Source organism: Rattus rattus, chromosome 18 (genome assembly GCF_011064425.1).
Source record: "Rattus rattus isolate New Zealand chromosome 18, Rrattus_CSIRO_v1, whole genome shotgun sequence".
Taxonomy (NCBI): domain Eukaryota; kingdom Metazoa; phylum Chordata; class Mammalia; order Rodentia; family Muridae; genus Rattus; species Rattus rattus.
In genome coordinates, this window is record NC_046171.1 from 30,047,620 (window position 1) to 30,066,987 (window position 19,368).

A 19,368-nucleotide genomic window follows, 5' to 3' on the forward strand; every position below is an offset into this window, starting at 1 on the left:
CACCTCACAATGGTTCTATAACCTTCCCCCAACAGCACCAACCATAGACTCAGTCCTCAAATACATATGCCTATGGGGAATTTCTCATTCAAAATACAACAAAGACTCTACATGGGTCATACATGACTAATCGAACATGGTGTGCCAAGGTCCTCTTAACACCACACTTGCTGCCTTCATTAACAATCAGAGTTGGCATAGGAGAAGAGAGCCATTTTGTATTCTTTCAGTAATCCTATGAGATAAGGATCAGTAAGAAATATAACACAGTATAGCCATGTCCAAGCACATGTTGTCCAAAATAGGACATCCAGAAGAAGAAGAGGCAGCAAATGTAGATTGTATGCCCTGCTAGTGAAGGGCCTCAGTGAGCATTACCATACTGGGAGTTGAGGCATATTGGCACAATCTTCAACCACATGGAGTTGGGCTTAGGTTCAGAGGGTAAGCACTTGGAGAAATGATAACCTGAGGTTAGGTACTTGACATAACGAGAGACAAAGCCAAAGTGAATGATCAGAACTCTTGTAGAAAGAGGATGAGCTCCTACTCAGAACAAAGAGAGGGGACACACTCCAGGATGTGTGGGGGAACGGGAAACAGATCTAGAAGAGTATGCAAGCAATTAATAGAAATGCAATGGACAAGTTCAAATCGTATTTATTTAAAGCATAGAACATGATTATTTTAATACACATATTTTGTGAAAGGCTCACTACACCAAGCTAGTTAACATATCCATTGACAACCTCCCCCCCCCATTAAGACTCTGCCTTCTTCAGATTTCAAGAAAACATTATCATTAGTTATAGTCACCTTGGTGGGCCCTCCTGTTCAGAGCCTACTCATATCATAACTGAAAGTTCGTATTCTTTGCTTAACATCTCCTTAGTTTTCTGTGCATTTGTTCTTTGCGTGGGGCCTTTAGCCCAGTGCAGAGTCAAACTGACAGCTAAAGAAATTTCCCAAGTCTGGGTAATGTGTATTCTTGTAGGTCATTTTGTCTAAACCCGGTAATTTCTATGGCCTGGGCTCACCCAAGTCTTCATATGGGTAAAATCACTTTCCTTTGGAGTTGTCCCTGACCATGGTGTTGGGAAAGCCATGTTTCCTCAAAACCCCAATTATTTTCTAGAGCCTTGGAGACCACTTGACTATGATCTCACCACTACAGGAGAGTGACCACCTTTTGCCCCTACACTTAAGCGCCCTAGTCTGGTTTACTCTGTAACATGAACTCAGTTCTTATTAGTTAACCTTGTAAATAATCCTCTAATTATAAGTTATATAACAGTTCCACTGGCTTTGAAACCAGAAGAATCTCTTGATCATCTCTTTGGAAGGGATGATAAAGCCACTGTTCTAAGTGTTCCAACCAAGGTCATGTTTTAGACAATACAAACCCATTCCACCTACCAGTTTCCCTCAACACATTGTTCTTGAAAGTCTCTTCTCAGCCTTTTGGTCATCCCCAAAAACCTCAAAATCAGAATCTGGGGACATATCTAGGAGGATTTACCTGGATAACTGACTGCCCATGATTCTTGTGTTCTCTGAATCTGAGCAATTGAAAACAAAATTGAAGCAAAAATGTTAGTGAATTTTAAAAAGGTTAAAAACAGTTACAGTAATAAAGTATTAACATGTATGTTTTATGGAGATATTAGAAAAAGGTACTTTTATGTTATATCTCTATTTTAGAAAAACAGGTTTAAGTCTTTTCCCTGTTTTTATTTCATTCATTTACTTATTATTTATTTATTTATTGTTTGATTGTTTGTTTGTTTTGAAGCAAGTCTACACATAGCTGAGGTTGGCCTTCAAGTTACTTTGTTGTTGAAGATAAATTTAACCTTCTGATCCTACTGTCTCTACCGCCCACATGCTAAGACTGCATGTGTGTGTTATCATGACTTGTACTGGGTGGTGAACTCAGGCCTTCCTTCATGCATGCAAGGCAAGAAAACTTTGTCCCAATGGAGCTCTATCTGCAGACCCTCTTGTACATCTTGTATTAGTTCTCTTCTCATGACTGAATGACAATAGTTCCTGGAATATTCTGGATATATCAGATATATGACATTACAAGTATTTCATTTCTCCCTTTTGGTGGTTGATTTTTTTCCTTTCTTTCCAACAGCATTTGAATAACAAAAGTTTTTAAAATATACTCTTGATGACATCAAATGTATCCATTTGCAAAGAGGCTCATCTAATTGTGGAAGAAATCAAGTAATCCCACTACTTTGAGCCTTGGAGTCTTTGAAGACTTTCTGCATATAGGCTCCTTCCCTGAGATTACTAGTAATAGCTTTAAATTGCTTCCTTCTTTCTGCTTTAAAGTAATAGTTGAGAGCCACAACTAATAAAGAGAGCATTCAGTTCAGGTGATGATTTTGTAACATTAAAAAGTGGATGCAACAAGAAGATCTACAGAGTCAACTAACCTGAGTCCATGGGGTCTCACAGAGACTGGGCCACCAACAAGGACACATGCAGAGACCAGACCTAGACCCCTACACATTTAAAGCAGCTATGTAGCTTGGTCTTCATGTGAGTCCCCTAAGAAGTGAAGCAGGGGCTGTCTCGATCTCTGTTCCCAGGCATCGGATTCCCTTCCCTTCCCTGGACTGCCTGATGGGGCCTCAGTGGGAGAGGATGTGTCTACTCCTGCAGGGTGGGGTAGTAGCAAAGTGGGAGTCCCCCTTCTCTGAGGAGGAGGCAATAGGAGGAGGGATTTGGAAGGACTGGCAGAAGAGGTAGAGGCTGTGATTGGGAAGTAAAATGATTTAAAAAAATTATTATTGGAGAAAAAAACGGAGGTACAAGCCAGTAGTTCTCAACTATGGCTTCCTGGGAAGAATTTTCAGAATCCTAGTGTAGTCTCCAGTCTCACTGATCCAGGCATTCTATGCATCAAAAACCTATCAGTGCCTTCCCCTGTTTACCTGTCCTTAAGCCCCAGGTTCGGACTTACTACATGTGGTTACAAGAAAACAATCTAGGGCCAAGTGGAACCAATAAAATGATTACTGCTAAATAAGAGCACTTCAAGAAGGAAATGATCACACATGGGGAATCAGTCCCAGCAATCAGTTTCCATCACTGCCAGAGTCAGGATATACATATAAGAGGAGTGTAGAGAGCTTCATGATTCAGTGCGGGGGGATTAGACCAATGACCTCTGAGATCTCATTAGATTTTACTACAGCCTGCAGTTAAGACTTTATCCTCTCACTTCATCATGATGTGCTTATACCACCTTCTGCTGTGGTTATAAATGGCCATAAGTTGAGAGGAAAGGCAACTTTCTCACAGATGTTGCTTACCCACGCAGAACTAAATGACCAAATGAAGCTCTCCTGCCCAACATTCATTATACGTTTTCTTACTTTATATCCTTGGGGGAGGAAGCCATTCTTTCTCCGCCCATTATCCCACAGCAGCTTCTCTGTCTTGGTGCTGACTGGACAGTAAAGCCTTTCGTTCTGGAAAGCAAGTGCCTGGATTTTAAATGAGACTATCTGGATGGAATGGGGTTCATGCAATCTCTACATTTACGACTTTGGAAAGTGGCTCTGTCTTTCTTCTTTATTTCCCCGACAGCATTATTGAATCCAGAATAGTAAATCTGTAGCAAGTCATGAAAAGGCTAGGAAAAGAGCCTTACTCAGCCCCAGAGGCCCTTAAAACTAGACCCAAGAAGAGATTGACATAGAAACTTTGTCACTTTGATAGTCTTGACTTCTCAAGGTCAGCGCTTCATACTACAGACTCTCTGTGTGTTGTGAAAATAAGATACTTTACAAATTGAAAATTACTGCTTTAATAACTTACACAAACCCAATGGCTTACCGAGGGTTTAACATTGTCTAGTTCTGCAAATCTGCATTTCCTCTCCAGCTTCTAGGGACTTCCCGTGTTTTCCTTGTCTTCTGGCCCCTTCCTTCGCCTTCCAAATCAGGATATAGTGTCTTCAAATCTGATCATTAGTTAGTTAGTTAGTTAGTTAGTTAGTTAGAGACCTTTGGATAATAATGTATCCATTAACCCAAGACAATCTCCCTGTTGCAAAATCTTTAATTTAATGCCATCTGCAGAGTCCTTTTTGTCATGCTAAGTAACATATTCATGGATTTCAGAAATTAGGACACATTGTTGGGGGACACCTTGCTCTGGCTACCACAGGGGAACTATTAATCATCACAGGAGACAAACCTTCAGGTCAGGTTGGCTGAGGCACGATGACATGGCAGTATACATTCCACCTCTGACACCTTGCACTCCAGTGGTAGAATTTCTCAACTGATTCTTTGAAGCTGTTTCCAGTGTCCTGAAAATATGCACTTTTAATAATAAAGTCAGTAATTCATGTGGAGAGAGGAGAGAATGGAGTTAAATGAGTCCTTCAGTAGCCACTGTGTAAAGTACGGATTAGACCAGTTCAACAATAAAATGTGGGAAAGAATCAGAGGCGTTCACATGTAATGTGTGGCTGGCATTTACTCTTTACATTCTTTTGAGTAGATTCTTCTTCCCGCTAGATTTCGAGATAAGATTTGCCATATGTAGTTTTTCAGGAGATTAAATTGGAAGACATTACTGTTCAGGGGTGACCAGAGACCATAGGCTTCTCCCATTAAACGCATAACTCGGGCTCAGTAATCCTTGCCTCGTTCTATTAATTTTTACCATTGGTTTTAAAATTGTATAACTCGATGTGGCTCTTAACAATTCGTTATGAGTTCTTGCTGACTTAGCTCATGTTTGAAAAGCCAAACCTAGGTTCTTGCACATAAAAATGTAGACCTATTATAGTAGTCATTTTTAATGGAATCCCTTGATTTCTTTCTTTCTTAAATATATTTCAGGAATAAACCAGAAACACAAAGCATTTGAAGGTTATTAAAATGAAATTATATGCCACTGCCTACAGAAAATTCTTCAGCAAAATAGTGGCCAAGATTGAATGTGGGGATTACTTCTTTCTGTCTGGCATTTAAATTAGGAAACAACTTCCACGATTCTTTATAATCAGTTACAGGTTTATTAATATTGCCATAGACCTGCAGAATGTAGAGAAATTAGCATTTAGAGGGATTTCCTAAGAAGATCCTGACCTCAGAGTTTCAATACCATACCCTAGAAATCAATGGAGAAAAATTAACACCATAAACTCTTCTAGTTCCCCTCAACTACCTACCCCACTTACGTCAGCAGTCATATGGCTCTCACATAGAACATGAATGAGCCTACTTCAAGAACGGTACCCTAGAGTTATAAGATCTGCATAAATCTTAATTTTTACACTAAACATGTTTACCATCCAAATATTCACTAGTAAACAGACAAAAAATAGCTTTTAAAATGACTTATTCAAGAAAGTGACTTCAACTGTTCTGTATAATGTGATTAAAGTCCACGTTGTGGAATTTCTTCTGTTTTCATTCAAAATATTTTTGTCGAATCCTTATATGAGATAACTTATCCTATGGTCACCAAGAGTTATAAAGCAATCAGAATTTTTTTTCAACAACTGCCTATGGTGATACCCAAGGCTAAATCTCTCAAGGTCACAGGCAGAGTTCTGGCCCTCCCTTCTGCCACTGGTGTTACAGCCCATGTGCCAACTTCCCACTTTGTTTTACTGTTATTGTAAGAGGTTTGGCATGCAAAATTTAATAACTCTGAACATGATTCATCTTAATGATATATTAGCATGCTTTACACTTGAAACAACTCCATCCCACAAATATTTGTCCTGCTTTGTAGCTCGCCTTCCTATTACAAAGTAGACCGGAGCACTAAAAGTTACAGGAATATGAATGCAAAAGATGAGATTCTAAACCCCAGAAACTGGAACAGACCAGCAATTTCAACTGTTCTTAGCATCTGCATGCCTGCGACAGATAGTTTGCAGTGATGGGACCCTTTCATTAAGAGTGGAATTTTTCATTAGGTATCAGTCAGAGCTGAGCTGTGCAACTCTACTTGATCCTTGTGGCAGGGAGCAATGTCAGTAATGTGCCTTTACTTTAAAAAGCCAGGACGAGTAGCCATTTCCCATGACAACTGGAACTGGTAAGCATGAGGGCAACTCTTTGCATCGTATTTATAAAAATACCCTTATAGGCATTCCCATTGTATTTGTTTTTGTAAAACAAAAACAAAGAGAAAGAAAGAATAGAAAGCAAAAGGATTTTAAGCTCATCATGATCAATGTAAACTAAAAAATATGAGATTTAAAGATTAAAATTTAGTTTTTAATGACTGTCTTGGGTACTTTAAGACCATGTCAGATGAGTACACAATTGAAAAAAATTATATCCCAGGCCAAAGGCAATGCCCATAGATCATCAAGGTGATAGATTAGGCATTATAACTTGCTTTCTCATGCCTGGCTGTCCCCAGCACAGCCTGTCCTGAGATTTTGTTCTTGTGGGATGAGTTGGGGTGAGTGTCATTGGCTTTAAGCATTAGGTTTCACATGCAGCTACTCAGGTGCCCAGGCTTCATTTATCACAACCCATCCTCTAGTGCAAGGATCAAAAATTATGACTGTGACCCACACACCTGTTCTTAGGAAGTTCTGCAGAGGCACAGGTCTGGCCTCTTTATACCACCCATGTTTCTTTTTGCAGAGTAGCCATGTTGATTTTATTTGCCAGCTAGAAGCTGGAAAATGTCCCAGTGGTTAAGAGCGCTGACTGGGGATCCAGGGGATCCAGATTTAATAATTCACAGCATCCTCATGGCATCCCTTAACTGTCTGTAACCCCAGTCCCAGGGGATTTAATGCTGTCTTCTTGCTTCTAAGGGCACTTTATCCATGTGGTGTATCCATACACTCAAAATAATAAAATGAGAAATATTTCGTAGGTATCAGAAGTTTATTGACATGTGAGTTAGGCCTTCGGTAAGTGTCTCTTGTAAGATAGACTGGTGACATATATAGGTGTGCAACTCATAAGTGTCTAAAACCTCCTCCCAAGCCTACTGGTCAGAATTCATCCCCTTAGCCTTCACATCACGGAAGTTGAGAAATGTAGTCAAGCCATCTATGTAATACGAAAAGGAAATAGGTTTAGCGAACAAACATCCATTTTCTACCACATTAAAATTTTCTATTTACCAAATACTGTGAAAGGAATAGAAAAGTTGGGGACAGATTCTAAAGCACTCCCACAATGACAGAGAGAGGCCAAAGTTCCTTCTATGCGAGTCCATTATAAACGCCATACCATATATTTCAAACTCATCACCCCAGAACAAACTGTAAGGGAAAACAGCCAGGTCAGAGGTATTGTAGATGAAATCAAAGAAAAGCTTGCATTTAGACTGCACATCGCAGACAATAACAGCTAGTTGTCCCCTGAGAGGACATGGAGGTGTGCTTATCACCAAAGTGCGTGGTCTGACTCTACCCCATGTACCGAGAGACCTAAGCTTCACAGTGAACCTGTAAATGGATCCACATAAGTAGCTTCCCAAATGCTGTGGTTAAAGGTGTGTACGGCTACATTTGCCAAAGTATTTTCAAATATGACAATATAATAACATATTAACCATGACATCTAGACAGAGATCTAATAAAGATTACCATCAAGCAGTAGTGAGAAGAAGCAATAATTGAGGAGATCTGTGATAGGAACATATCACCGTTATACTGGTGGAAATCTCAAATACTGCTAAGAATACTGTAACATGTGGCTTACATTACTGTTTAAGTAAATGCTGAATGTTAGTTTGGTGGCAGTGACAATAAGGGTCAAGTCTTCCATCCAGGTCACAGACCTCTCTGCATTAAAGCACAGATCTCTGGGGAAGAGTGTCTGGTATGTTACTGGACATAGTGACAGGTGACAGTAAGCCCAGTACTTCAGAAGCAGAAGGAAGTTCAGAGCTTGAGATTAGATGAGCAATGTGAGGAGATTCTGTTTAAAGCACACAAAGAACTTTGTGATTTGCTGCTGTTATAACAGCCTTGACCAGAAGCTATTTCCCTTAGTAGAAATAGGAAAAATGAACTGTTTCACTTCCTAAGAGTAATTGTGAGGAGTCAATGAAGTGGTACAATCCTTCAGCATCGGGATCCAATTATTTCCCCTGCAAAATGTGTTATTAATAAGGACTCTAAAAAGTAAAAAAAAAAAATGCAGAAGCTGTTACAGAGTTTCTTGTGTTCTAACCATGCCCACCTCTTTTCAAAGCTATTGGACATTATTTTCATCCCCTTTTGGGATACATTGAGTGTCTGCCCTGTGCTTGCTTCCTTCGTGGCATCTAAGGCATGTTGCTTTGTAATAAGGATAGAGAGAGATGTCTTGAGCTTAATCATTTACGGGTTTCCTTTTATGTAAAGGAATGAAGGAGAACCAGTGTGAAGCAGCCACCCTGAGCTACGATGGGAGGGAGGAAGCATTGAAGTTGTATCTTACACCAAGTAATGAACCGTTAAGGAAGCCAGAGCATGCGGAGACAGGGAAAGCATTCTAAACTGACTTCATACTGATAGTGCAGCCCACGAGCTATGATACCAAGCAATAATCACATGCACACATTAAAAAGAGAGACATTATCCACATAGGCTAATTCTGCAGTAAAGGTCCTTTTTTACACACATTGTCATTCCCATATCTATCAGAGACAGACAGACAGACACACAGACATACAGACAGACACACAGAGACATAGAGACATAGAGACACAGAGACAGATGAGACAGAAAGAAAAAGAAACAAATGGTTATGTATATATTGCTCATAGATGTCAAATTTAGAAGATACCTATAGATTCTAAGAGAAAAATGTTTAATACTATTAGTAGCAGAACATATAATTCCACTTGAATTTTTGTCTTAAGAAATTAAGTAATTCTATTTTCATAATAGTTCCAAAGCTTAATTTAAAAGGCAACAATCCTGCCAGCGTTATTCAATATCTCACATTATTACAGTACTCAAGAGATTTCAAAGATTTCACAGTGCTATGCGATTCAATAATTATGGCCCTGTAAGATTTTATTGACATGATCCAAGCTTCTGCACCCAGAACTGACACCCAGAGCCTATACATGACTATATTTGTTCCTTGACAGCTTCATGCCAAAAATTTTATTTCCTCATAAATTACTCATCCATTTATTTCATTCTCCTGTCCTTCCTGCTACTATCAGACACAGGAAAGCAAGGGAAGACAGAATCCCGGTGCAGCTGAAGGAAGAAAGCGATGTGTCAGTTTGTCAAGAGCTCTGCTCCTCCAGCCATCATCATGATATCTCTTAGTCCTAGCTCATTTCTATGAGTTAATGAAGAATGGCTTCCGTATTTATCAATAATTCATACAGATGTTAAATGAAAGCTGAGTCCTCTCATTCTTTGGTAGCCATGTGTATTGTGCCTACAAACTTGAGCACAGAGAATGAAGAGGAATTGACTGTAATACAGTCCACTAAGCAGTTAGATGCCAAGTAGATGAGGGAGAACAAACTCTAGTCAAGGGTCTCCAGGCACCACGTCATATGTCACTGCTAAACCTTCCAGTATGTGGCATTTCCACAGCATCAGGGCATTTATGGTTATCCATTCTCCTCTGGTGGACTTGAGGAAGTACACAAAAAATACTTTAGAAGCAGCTGACTGCAGTTTTGTCTACTAAGATCTGCATGCCTAATTCAGCAGCCTTTGTTGTTCTCTGACTGCCATTTTCCTGGAATATTTTCAGGCTAGAGGAAGGCTCTAAAGTAAATAGTGCAAAATCTTTATAGAATGAATATAGGTAGGAATTATGTTTAATAATTGAGTGGATGACTAATTACCGACCCTCTTCATTTCATACAGTCACTGAAATAGACAACCACGAATGTGGTGGCTTCAAACAACAGAAACTCAACTCTCTCACGGTTTGGATGCCAGGGGTCTAAACTGACCAAAGATTAGGTTCAAGGGAGCTGTGTACTCTCCTAGGGCTCTGGGTGATAATCTGTTCCCGTCTAGCTTCTGCGGCTGTATTGTTCATCAGCGGGTCATCATCTTTAACCTTCATATGCCTCATTCCAGAATGGGTTGAGTCACTGAAGTCCTGCATAGATGGGGTTGTTATAGTGTTTCATTGACTTTAAAGGATTAAAGTGCTCTCCATGGTGACCTATATCCCAGAAAAATTCCACCCTGCCTCTGGGTTTAGGTTTCTCAGCAATCAGGATTAATCTCTGAGCCAGCCCAACTCCCTTCCTTTCCTGTTGATTCAAAAGTAGGAGTACAAGGTGGCCATGTGACAATCTCAATTTCCAGTTCAGTGTGACCATTGTTCTATTCCCTGAGGAGAGCTTGCTTCTCCTGAAACTAAGACTTCTGCCAGTGGATTAGCAGGTCAAGTAATGAGTAGCAGCACTTCTGTGTCGATCCCTTGATTCCCCTGAAATGGGACAGGTGATCTTTGGGACGTGTGGCCTGCCACACATATCTACAAACAAAATAGACTTTGAAGGTTTGCACAGATGGTCTCCTTCTAAATTACTCCAGCCCTGGGTGCATCATTGTACTGAGGGAAAGAGATGTGTTGTGCTGCACGAACTCCAGTGATGTGAGGGCAACTGCTCAATGTATCTCCCACACAAATGTTATCCTGTCTTGACTGGGGGATGGGATAATAACAAGGGTTCATGGGAAAGCTACATAAATGAGCCTCTGAGCAGCCTTGGTTTAAGCTAAGAGTGTAATTAAATACTCCCTCAGAGTAAGCCCCTAAACTATTATAGTCTTTTTATTGGACTCTTGGAAATGGGAATCATGAACAAGGCTCTCTATCAATTCATCAAGCCAAGTGGAAATGTCTGTTTGTCATATAAAAGATAATGGCAGAAATCCATTTTTAGTTCTCTGTTGCTGCACTCATGTGTGAAATTACCCACAGGGGAGGACATTTGCCTGTAAAGTAACTTTATTGGGATTGGCTTTACCAACTAAATCAAATGAATTGGTCTTGCAAACCAAACTGAAGGCTTCATAAACCAAACAGGAACTACGGTGAAGACAAAAGGCTTGTCAGGGATGATAATGTTAGGTATCCAGAGAGGATGAGAACCTCAAGGCCACTTCACTCCTTTCAAATGACTAAGGATTCCTAGAGAATAAATCATTTTATGAATAGCAAATCTTAATATCACCTTGGTTTTTCAATTTGGATAGACAATCCATTTGGCATTCTAACTAAGCCCCTTTCCTTTCTGCCCTGATTATATTAGAATGGATTTCGGGTTTGAATTACCCAATGAAAGAATAGTTGGAGGGCATTAGGAGGAAGTATTTGTACTCTCTAGAAACATCTGATCCTGGTGAACTTCAGAAGATAGTGAGGAGTGTTGAACGTTTGGTATCTTTCAAGGTGTTTATAGAAGAAAGGAGTATTGTGATATCTAACTAGCATGAGTTAGATCTTTTGCTTTTCTAACAAAAAGTAAGACAAAAGAAAGAGAGATGAAAAGGTGAGACACAACAGGATAAACTTGGGGGTTGGAAAGTGTTTGGAAAATGCTTGTCTATCAACTGTCATCTATTCCAGTTAGTAAGCCCAAAGTCAAACGTTCATATTTTAATAAGACTAATAATAACGAATTTTTTTCAGTTTAATGCAGTAGCAAAATTAGGCAGTCCCACACCAATATGTTTGTGTTTATAATTCTCTGGAACAAGGCCTATTTGGTTTCCTTGGCTCAAAAAACTATTGGCACAGACCAGTGGTAACAAACCAGATTCAGACAGAGCCTCTCATCAGAGGATCCACAGTTCTTGTTTCTCAGTGGAGGCAAGCTTCTCCCTGAGAGGCACCTTGGCTAAAGTGTACGAAGCTCTCACCTCACTCAGTCCCAGGAACAGTCCTGTTCTCCGTGCTTATAGGACGGAAAGTACATACAATTCTGCAATTAGTAAGTTAGGTACACTAGATCACACAGAAGTTTTGTTTGCCTGATTGGCTTTTGAAACAAATATTCTGTAAATGTGACATCCAGAACAGTGGACCTCATCAGAATTCTCTCTTTTTTTTTTTAAGAAAGCTAAAAAATGACAGGAGAAAATGAAACATCTTGCCTTTTGAAAAATAAGTCAAATGTTTCTGTCACCATGTATGATATCCAGTATTTATTGTGATTAATACCAATGTTTGCCAGGCTATTCCTTTTTGGGAGAAATGAAAACTCTATCTACTGTGTATTAATAAAACCTCTTGAGTAACTTCCAAGATGATCCTGTTGTATGGAGTTACATGCTATTCATCTTTTGAGAAAAAATTAGAGTGAATTATATATAAAGTAGAAATGAATTGGAAATACACTAAGTGCTGTCATACTGAAGCTATTCCCAAGAAAATACCCAGTTGTAGATTTATTCCACAATCATATAAATGAATAGGCTATAACAGTGGCAATGAACCTAATATGAATTGCATGTCTGTGGCAAGGTGGCTGTTCCAAGTACTTCACATGTTTTATCTAATTTGATCTTTAGAGGGATTGTGCACAGTACAGGCATTCGTTGATGTGGAAACTTGGACCTGGAAACTACAAAAAGTTTACCAAGAATCACATCTAGGAAGAGTTAGAGCTAAGACTTGCCTCTAGTTTGAGGGTTAGAAGACAGTGGTAACTGCAAAGTGCCTTTGTTGGCCCCCCTGTTTACAGATCCAGCAAGAGCAGTGAAGTACCTAAGGCCACAGAATGGTCTTTGCTTGAAACAAAAGCCTACGAGCAGAGTATCAAGAGTCATTCATAAAACATTAAAAACAATGATGATGTTAGGAGTAAAGCCATGATGTGTGTGCTAAGGGCCAGATAAAGGATGTGGATTTCAGGAGGTGTGTCTGGAGATGAACTAGCTTCCTGGGATCGTGAAAAACAGTGCTGGGATGCTCATCTTCTTTCCCTGATTTTTAAAAATTGTGACTCAGAGAAGAAAGGCACATTTATTTTCACTAAGGAACACCTAATTAATTATTTCAACCTAATTAAGTGGATCTGCTCCAAGTTGGGTCTAGTATATAAATCCACATTCAGAAGTGTTGTCATCTGACAGGAAGAGAAAAAAAGGGATTGGGGAACAGAGAGGAGAGTGCTGTAGGAAGAAAATCAGAAAACAGCCTTTAGTCTTAGGTACCTTGGTCCTGCAGACAAAAAAAAAAAAAAGATGGTGAGAAGGTACAGTGTAGTGAGATGTTTAGCCACAAGGGCATTGTTTTTTTTCTGTGTCATTTCTAAAATTGCCTTTCCCTCGGCTGAACCAACTCATTTACACAGTGTAACTTACCTTCAAGCTCTCTGGATCGCTTTCCTGTCTTCTGCTTTTCCAGTGCATCTTTCTCTGTTTACCACCTGCTGCTTCTAGAAGAGTGGTTCTCAACCTTCCTAATGCTGGGATCCTTTAACACAGTTCCTCATGTCCTGGTGAACATCAACCATAAAACTACTTTTGTTGCTACATCATAACTGTAATTTTGCTACTGTTGTGAAACACAATGTAAATATCAGATAGGCAGGATTTGTAGTTGACCCCTGTGAAAGGGTCTTCAAGTACCAAGTGGGTTACAAACCACAGGTTGAAAATAGCTGTTCTAAAGGATGAGCTAAGATACTGTGATAAGATACCCGGCCAAGGCAACATACAGGAGAAAGCATGTATTTGAGACTTACAGTTTTAGAGAGTGAGTCCATGATCATCGTGGTGGGAAGGATGGGAGCAGGCAGGCAGACATGGCCCTGGAGCAGTAGCTGGGAACTCTCACATCTTCAGACCACTATGAAGCAAACAGAGCTGTGATTGTGGTGAGCTTTTAAAGCCTCAAAGCCTGGTCCCCCGGACATACTTCCTCCAAGAAGGCCACACCTCTTAATCCTTCACAAATTGGGGACCAGGTATTCAAATATATGGGGGGCATTCTCACTCAAACTGCCACAGTGGCCAAGACTAGGTGGAGTTGGAGCCATCTGGAACTGTGTTTGTCCACTCATCCTCTTTGCTCCCAAACTAATGACTCTGAGACTTCTTAAACATGAATAAATTCCTAGGCTAATCCCTTGGCTTGTTCCCCAACTACCTCATAACTCCAGTTGCCCATTTATTCTATTCTAACTCATGGCACGTAGCTGGTTACCTGGTCCTCAGTTTCATGTGAGCATCTTCATCATCGTTGGGGTCCAATCTCCTTTCCTACATCCATCTCTATTCCAGAATCCTCTCTCTTCCCACCAGAACTCCCACCTCCTATTTCCGCATTGACTATAGGCATTTTTATTGACAAGTGAAGCTTCCACAGCAGATTCTCTCTACAACTGGGCTGATAGCAATGAAGTAAAATGAGGTTTGGTGTGTCCTAATTGTATTGTATTGTTTTGATCTGTGCGTACTTCTGTTTCTCCACGGCCTATCAAGTCCTTGATGGTAAGAGCTAGGTTTATTTTTACAGTTCTAGTTCTTCGATATGTAGCTGCATGTCTTAGGCACAGAAGACATTGTTTGAAACCACGAAGGGGTGAGTGAGTAAAACAAGAAAATTGGCAATTATTGCCTTCTAACCTTATTCTCCTCTGATAAACTACCCAACATATCTCCCGAAGAAAGTCCAAGATCATGACTTTGCAAAAGCCTTCTTGATGTTATAAACCTATATCAACCCCTCTTCCAGCACACACAGCAAAACAACAAAACAAACAACAACAGAAGGAAAACCCCTCTGAACTGTCAATCGAATGGCTTAGGAAGAATAACACAGTGCATTCGATCCTGATTGGTTTGCTTTTTGATGACTAGTGGAGCAATGCTGTATTTCGGGGATTCTTCCTGCCCAAGGATAATCTTAGCTTGCAGCAATAGTCACTGAGGTCAATAATAGTCCTTACTGGGGAGACAAATCATGTCTGCATCGAATTAATGTGAAGCAGGGTGCCCTGCCGCTGTCGTCAGTGAAGTGTCTTTGCCGGTAGCTTCCTTACGGTCGTCAGTGAAATATCTATATTTCTTCTAGGTTTAATGAGGCCATAGGCAACCAACTTTACCGAGTGATGTTGGAGATTTTTTTTTTTTTGCTTTGAATTTGATGTATTCTAAGTTGTGCTTAACTAGCCTTCCCAAGTAATTTGGGTACTCAGATGGGTACTTTAGGAAAAATTAGCTAAATGTTCCTCTCATTAGCCACGAGGCCTAGAAAAAACAAAGACAAAGAAAATCAATAAGACAAAGCCAGTTTAGGAGAACATTCACTTTCCATCAAGAAAATCAGCTACCTTATCAAGTTGCGTGTTCCTCCGCTAGGCAGCGTCTCCGACCCTGGATATCATTAGCCTGTCGGTGGCTACACTTTGCTATTAAATCACCTTGCTGTTGTGTTTCAGTTTTCAGGTCTTTACCTCCTGTCTTTCTTCACCATCCTCATCGGGCTGGTGCTGTATTCCTCCACCTCCACGTACATAGCCCAGGATCCCCGAGTGTACAAGCAGTTCCGTAACCCTTCAGGACCTGTCTCGGACTTACCCAGCACGGCTCAGGTAGAGCCTTCAGTCACCTACACCAGCCTGGGCCAGGAAACAGAAGAAGAGCCTCATGTTCGTGTCGCCTAGGGAGAGACCTGCCCTGCCCACTGAGGACAACTCAGAGGCTGTGTGTTTGCTCATCATCTCTGTCTTGTACATAGAGAAAGGTATTTAGGAGGTACAGTTTCACAGGTGGACTGCAAGGTAGCTGATGCTCCTTTAAAGGAAGAAGCTGGAGACCACTGGAGACACAGGCTTCAATCCACCTGACCCAGAGAGAGGCTTTGGTAGTGTGTATCCCGATCCAGCCCCCATCCCTCCATTGATTACTGTGAAAAATTTTGAATCAAAACCAAGTATCATTGTTACTATGATCTTTATTATCAATTGTTACTGTTATTACACCGACTTTCAGGAGGTTTTTTTTATTCTTGATGGGAATTATTGCCAGACCCTCACCTGCTTAACATAAATCCCACTTTTCTATGGCAAGTCACTTTTTAAGAATCATACTTTTTGTTTGTTTGTTTGTTTGTTTGTTCGCTTTGCACAGATAGATGAGTGATGCATGCCACAGAAGTTTGCCCATCCTGGTGACCTTGTGACAAATAGTTTCCTCTGTCACCTGTTGGATTTCCTGTTCAATGGGGGATTTTGTGCTGTGACCCTTGTGGGGAGGGGAAACTGACCATATAATTCTCTATTCTAGGAATAGATATAAAAACAAACATTTTAACCAGTTTATATTTCATTTTCTGCTTATTCCAGGCCAATGGCTTTCTGTTGGCCCAAGAGATTCATCTAATCAAGCCCTGTGACTACATAATAGGGACTGTCCCTTTTTTGTGGCTTAAAGAAACCTAGAAATGTGGATTATGTTTAGGGTTCTACATTTTTAATTTCCTTTTCTGTCTTTCCCTATATTGCTCTCCTCAAAAATTAGTTTTTATTTTCACTTTTTTTTCTTAATGATGTCATGGAAATTAATCAAGGCACTGGAAAAGCCATGGCCTCCACCCTCTTAGTATAGTACCTAAAGTACCTTTCTGGAAGTATGCCAACATGGACATTGTCTTCATTGTGGAGTCTCACTGTTCGTGACACCTCTTGGAGTCAAGGTACTAGTCTGGAGAAATATCTGTCAGTAGTTTATGCTCTGGTCACTTAGTCATTGAAGGCATCACCATCGAAGAGTCTGGCAATTTGGTCATACCCAATACCCACCTAATGGCAGAATATAAGGAAAAGCAGCTCTACTCACAAAGAATGCTACAGTATTCCTATAAAGCTTGATACATCACTAGGTTAGTCAGTTCCGTTGTCTTCAAGAATGTCTCTCCAACACACCCCCTGCTCCAAACACAGAAAATTAAACACCACGGACCTTTAGAATGTAGAAAAAATGTCATGTGTCAGAGGGGACGTTCTCTGTAACTTGGCTGGCTTCAATACCATTCAAATGGATCCTTGATAGAGTTGCAGGGTTTGTATAAATGTTTATGGAATCTGAGCCAATTGAAGTCAACCTATTTTAAGCAAACAAGCAAAACAAAACACTTGGGGGGGGGCAGGGTGTCTCATAAAGTAAGACCAGATTGTAATGGGACCCTAACAAGTCCTAAACGTGGCAGGCAGAAGCTCCCAGGCTCTCTACCAGCAGGCCCTTGGCCTCTTTGCTCTGTCTTCTTCTGTGAGGAGTCACATGATCTACTTTGATAAGTCTCATGAGAACAACACATTCACTAAATAAGTAATGTGCTTGAAGGCTGTCACTCAGCTTTAACTTTTCCCCCACTGGAAAATATAACTTTCCCCTCTAAATTATTTAGTCCTGACCTAGGAGATAGAAAATAAAACTGTTCCCTGGTATGCAGGTTTCACATTCAGCCCCTTTGGAAATAGGTTTTCTTTATTGGGATGGGGTGGGCATGGGAGAGAAAGGTTTGTGCTAAAGTTACACATTACATCATAATAACCTTGCCAACATCTGCTCTCTGCTACCTTTTAAGCCAATTAAATACCTTTCTCTGAGTATTTTGTCCATTCAGATCTGAAGACCTTTAATGACTGTGGTTTTATTTTTGTTTACATTCCTTTGGTTTGCATAATTTACTTGATTTGTTGCATTTTTAGTATTTATTTTAAGCCAAATGTCTTTGTCTTTTGGATTCATTTTTATGACACTCATTTGTAGACACTCTGTAAACTCTAACGAGAAACAAACGGCTGAAATCATTTCCAAGTCCATTCAGTAGACTGGGAATAGTTTTAAAGTTAACATTTTGAAAAGGTTTGCAATTAATCGATGGCTGACGGTGGCCGTCTGGACCATTTTATAGGATGTTTTAATTGACTCCATTGTATGGAAACCAAGTGTGAATATCAGGATGAACTCACTGTATTCTGTTTGTTATCTGATGTCTTTGTGATCAGACATTAGTGTACCTGTGTTGGTTTGTCTCCATTCATAAAGCTGGTAACATGGGCTCATCCAAGACTAGGAGTTTAGGATTGACCCTTAAGGGAAAAAGGACAAAACGTTGCAAAGAACAATGTTTTCAGCCTGAAAGCATTGGTGGTTTGAGAATGGGGCGGGAAGTGGGAATAGGTTAATATTAACTGTAACAGTTTTAGGTTCTGAGATTTGTAACTTCAGTAGTCACCAGCAAGAATTTTGGCATTTTAATCTACCACTCTTTTCTCCTCAATCGGTGAGAACGGTCCTCTGTATGAAGTTGATAAGAAGCAAATAATAGCTCTCTTAAACGCTACCAGAGATGAGTGGTTCACTTTCTCAATGGAGACTTGCTCTGGTTAGACCTCCTCACAGCTTTGAACACCTATCCGGGTAGACCAAGAAATGGACAACTTCACACCACTGTGTCCCATGAAAATATTTCAATGTTTAGTTTAGGTATTGCTAACTTGTGCTATTAACCTTCTGACAAGCTTGTAGTATCGTTTGTTTGGCATTTATTTTTGATTTGTAACCATTTAGTAGTCCCCAGCTAGCAATCAGCACGGATTTTACCCCATGGGTAGAAGTTTATCTTCACACCACATAACGAAGCACACTAATCCTGACACCGCAATGGAACCAAATTTTTCAAAAAGAAAAGAAAAGAAAAGAACTTTACACTGGGAATCTGAACAAGCGATCTACCTTTTTTATTTGCATGTTCCCCCCCATGGACTGGCTGTGGCAATGTAACACCTGTATGATGTTTTCAAATAAAAGTAAATGCTTTACGAAAGCACCACACGGCTGGCTGTCTCGTGTGTTTGTCTGCACTGTAGCAGCCATGATCCCAGCTCCCTCGAGATGCTGGAAATAGCAAAAACAGCAGAGAAACAAGCACAAGTCTGAAACAAAAAGGAAAATAGTTACAAATTGGGAACAGAGGAGTCTCTGAACTACAGTTTCAAAAAGTCAAATTAGACACATTGGTCATTGAATTTAGGATACTAAAGAAGGCTGTGGGGGATACAACTTTCAAGTCCACGAGGACAACTTATGTGGGATAGTGGAAAGCTACTCCTAAGAAATGGCCTCTTATGAAGAAGAAAATACTGAGTCCAGGAGCATTCTCCCAGACTAGGACATCTGTGAGTCTAGAGTATCCAGATTCCTGCTCATAGCTTATAGAGAACCTAACACTTACCTCTCCCCAGGTAACTGCTTTCAACCTACCCATGAAGAATCCAGAGTAGACAGTACATGTATTTACTTTGTACATCCTTGTCAGTTATGTTCACAATCTGTCCTTTAAAAATAAATAAATCAGGGCGACTGTGTGTCTGAGCTATATATTCACATTCACTTTACATACAGATTGCTTCCTCCTCTAA

General features: G+C 40.2%; 1 protein-coding gene across 2 annotated transcripts in view; it reads left to right on the forward strand.

Annotated features, from left to right (window-relative positions):
* Positions 1–18,781, forward strand: part of Slc35f1 (solute carrier family 35 member F1) — a 384,770-nt gene extending 365,989 nt beyond the window's left edge. For both annotated transcript variants that reach the window (XM_032888242.1, XM_032888243.1), the window contains exon 8: positions 15,382–18,781. In XM_032888242.1, coding sequence (XP_032744133.1) covers positions 15,382–15,606 — 225 coding nt within the window. In that variant the 3' untranslated portion in view covers positions 15,607–18,781. The remainder of the gene's footprint in view (positions 1–15,381) is intronic.
* Positions 18,782–19,368: the final 587 nt, after the last annotated feature.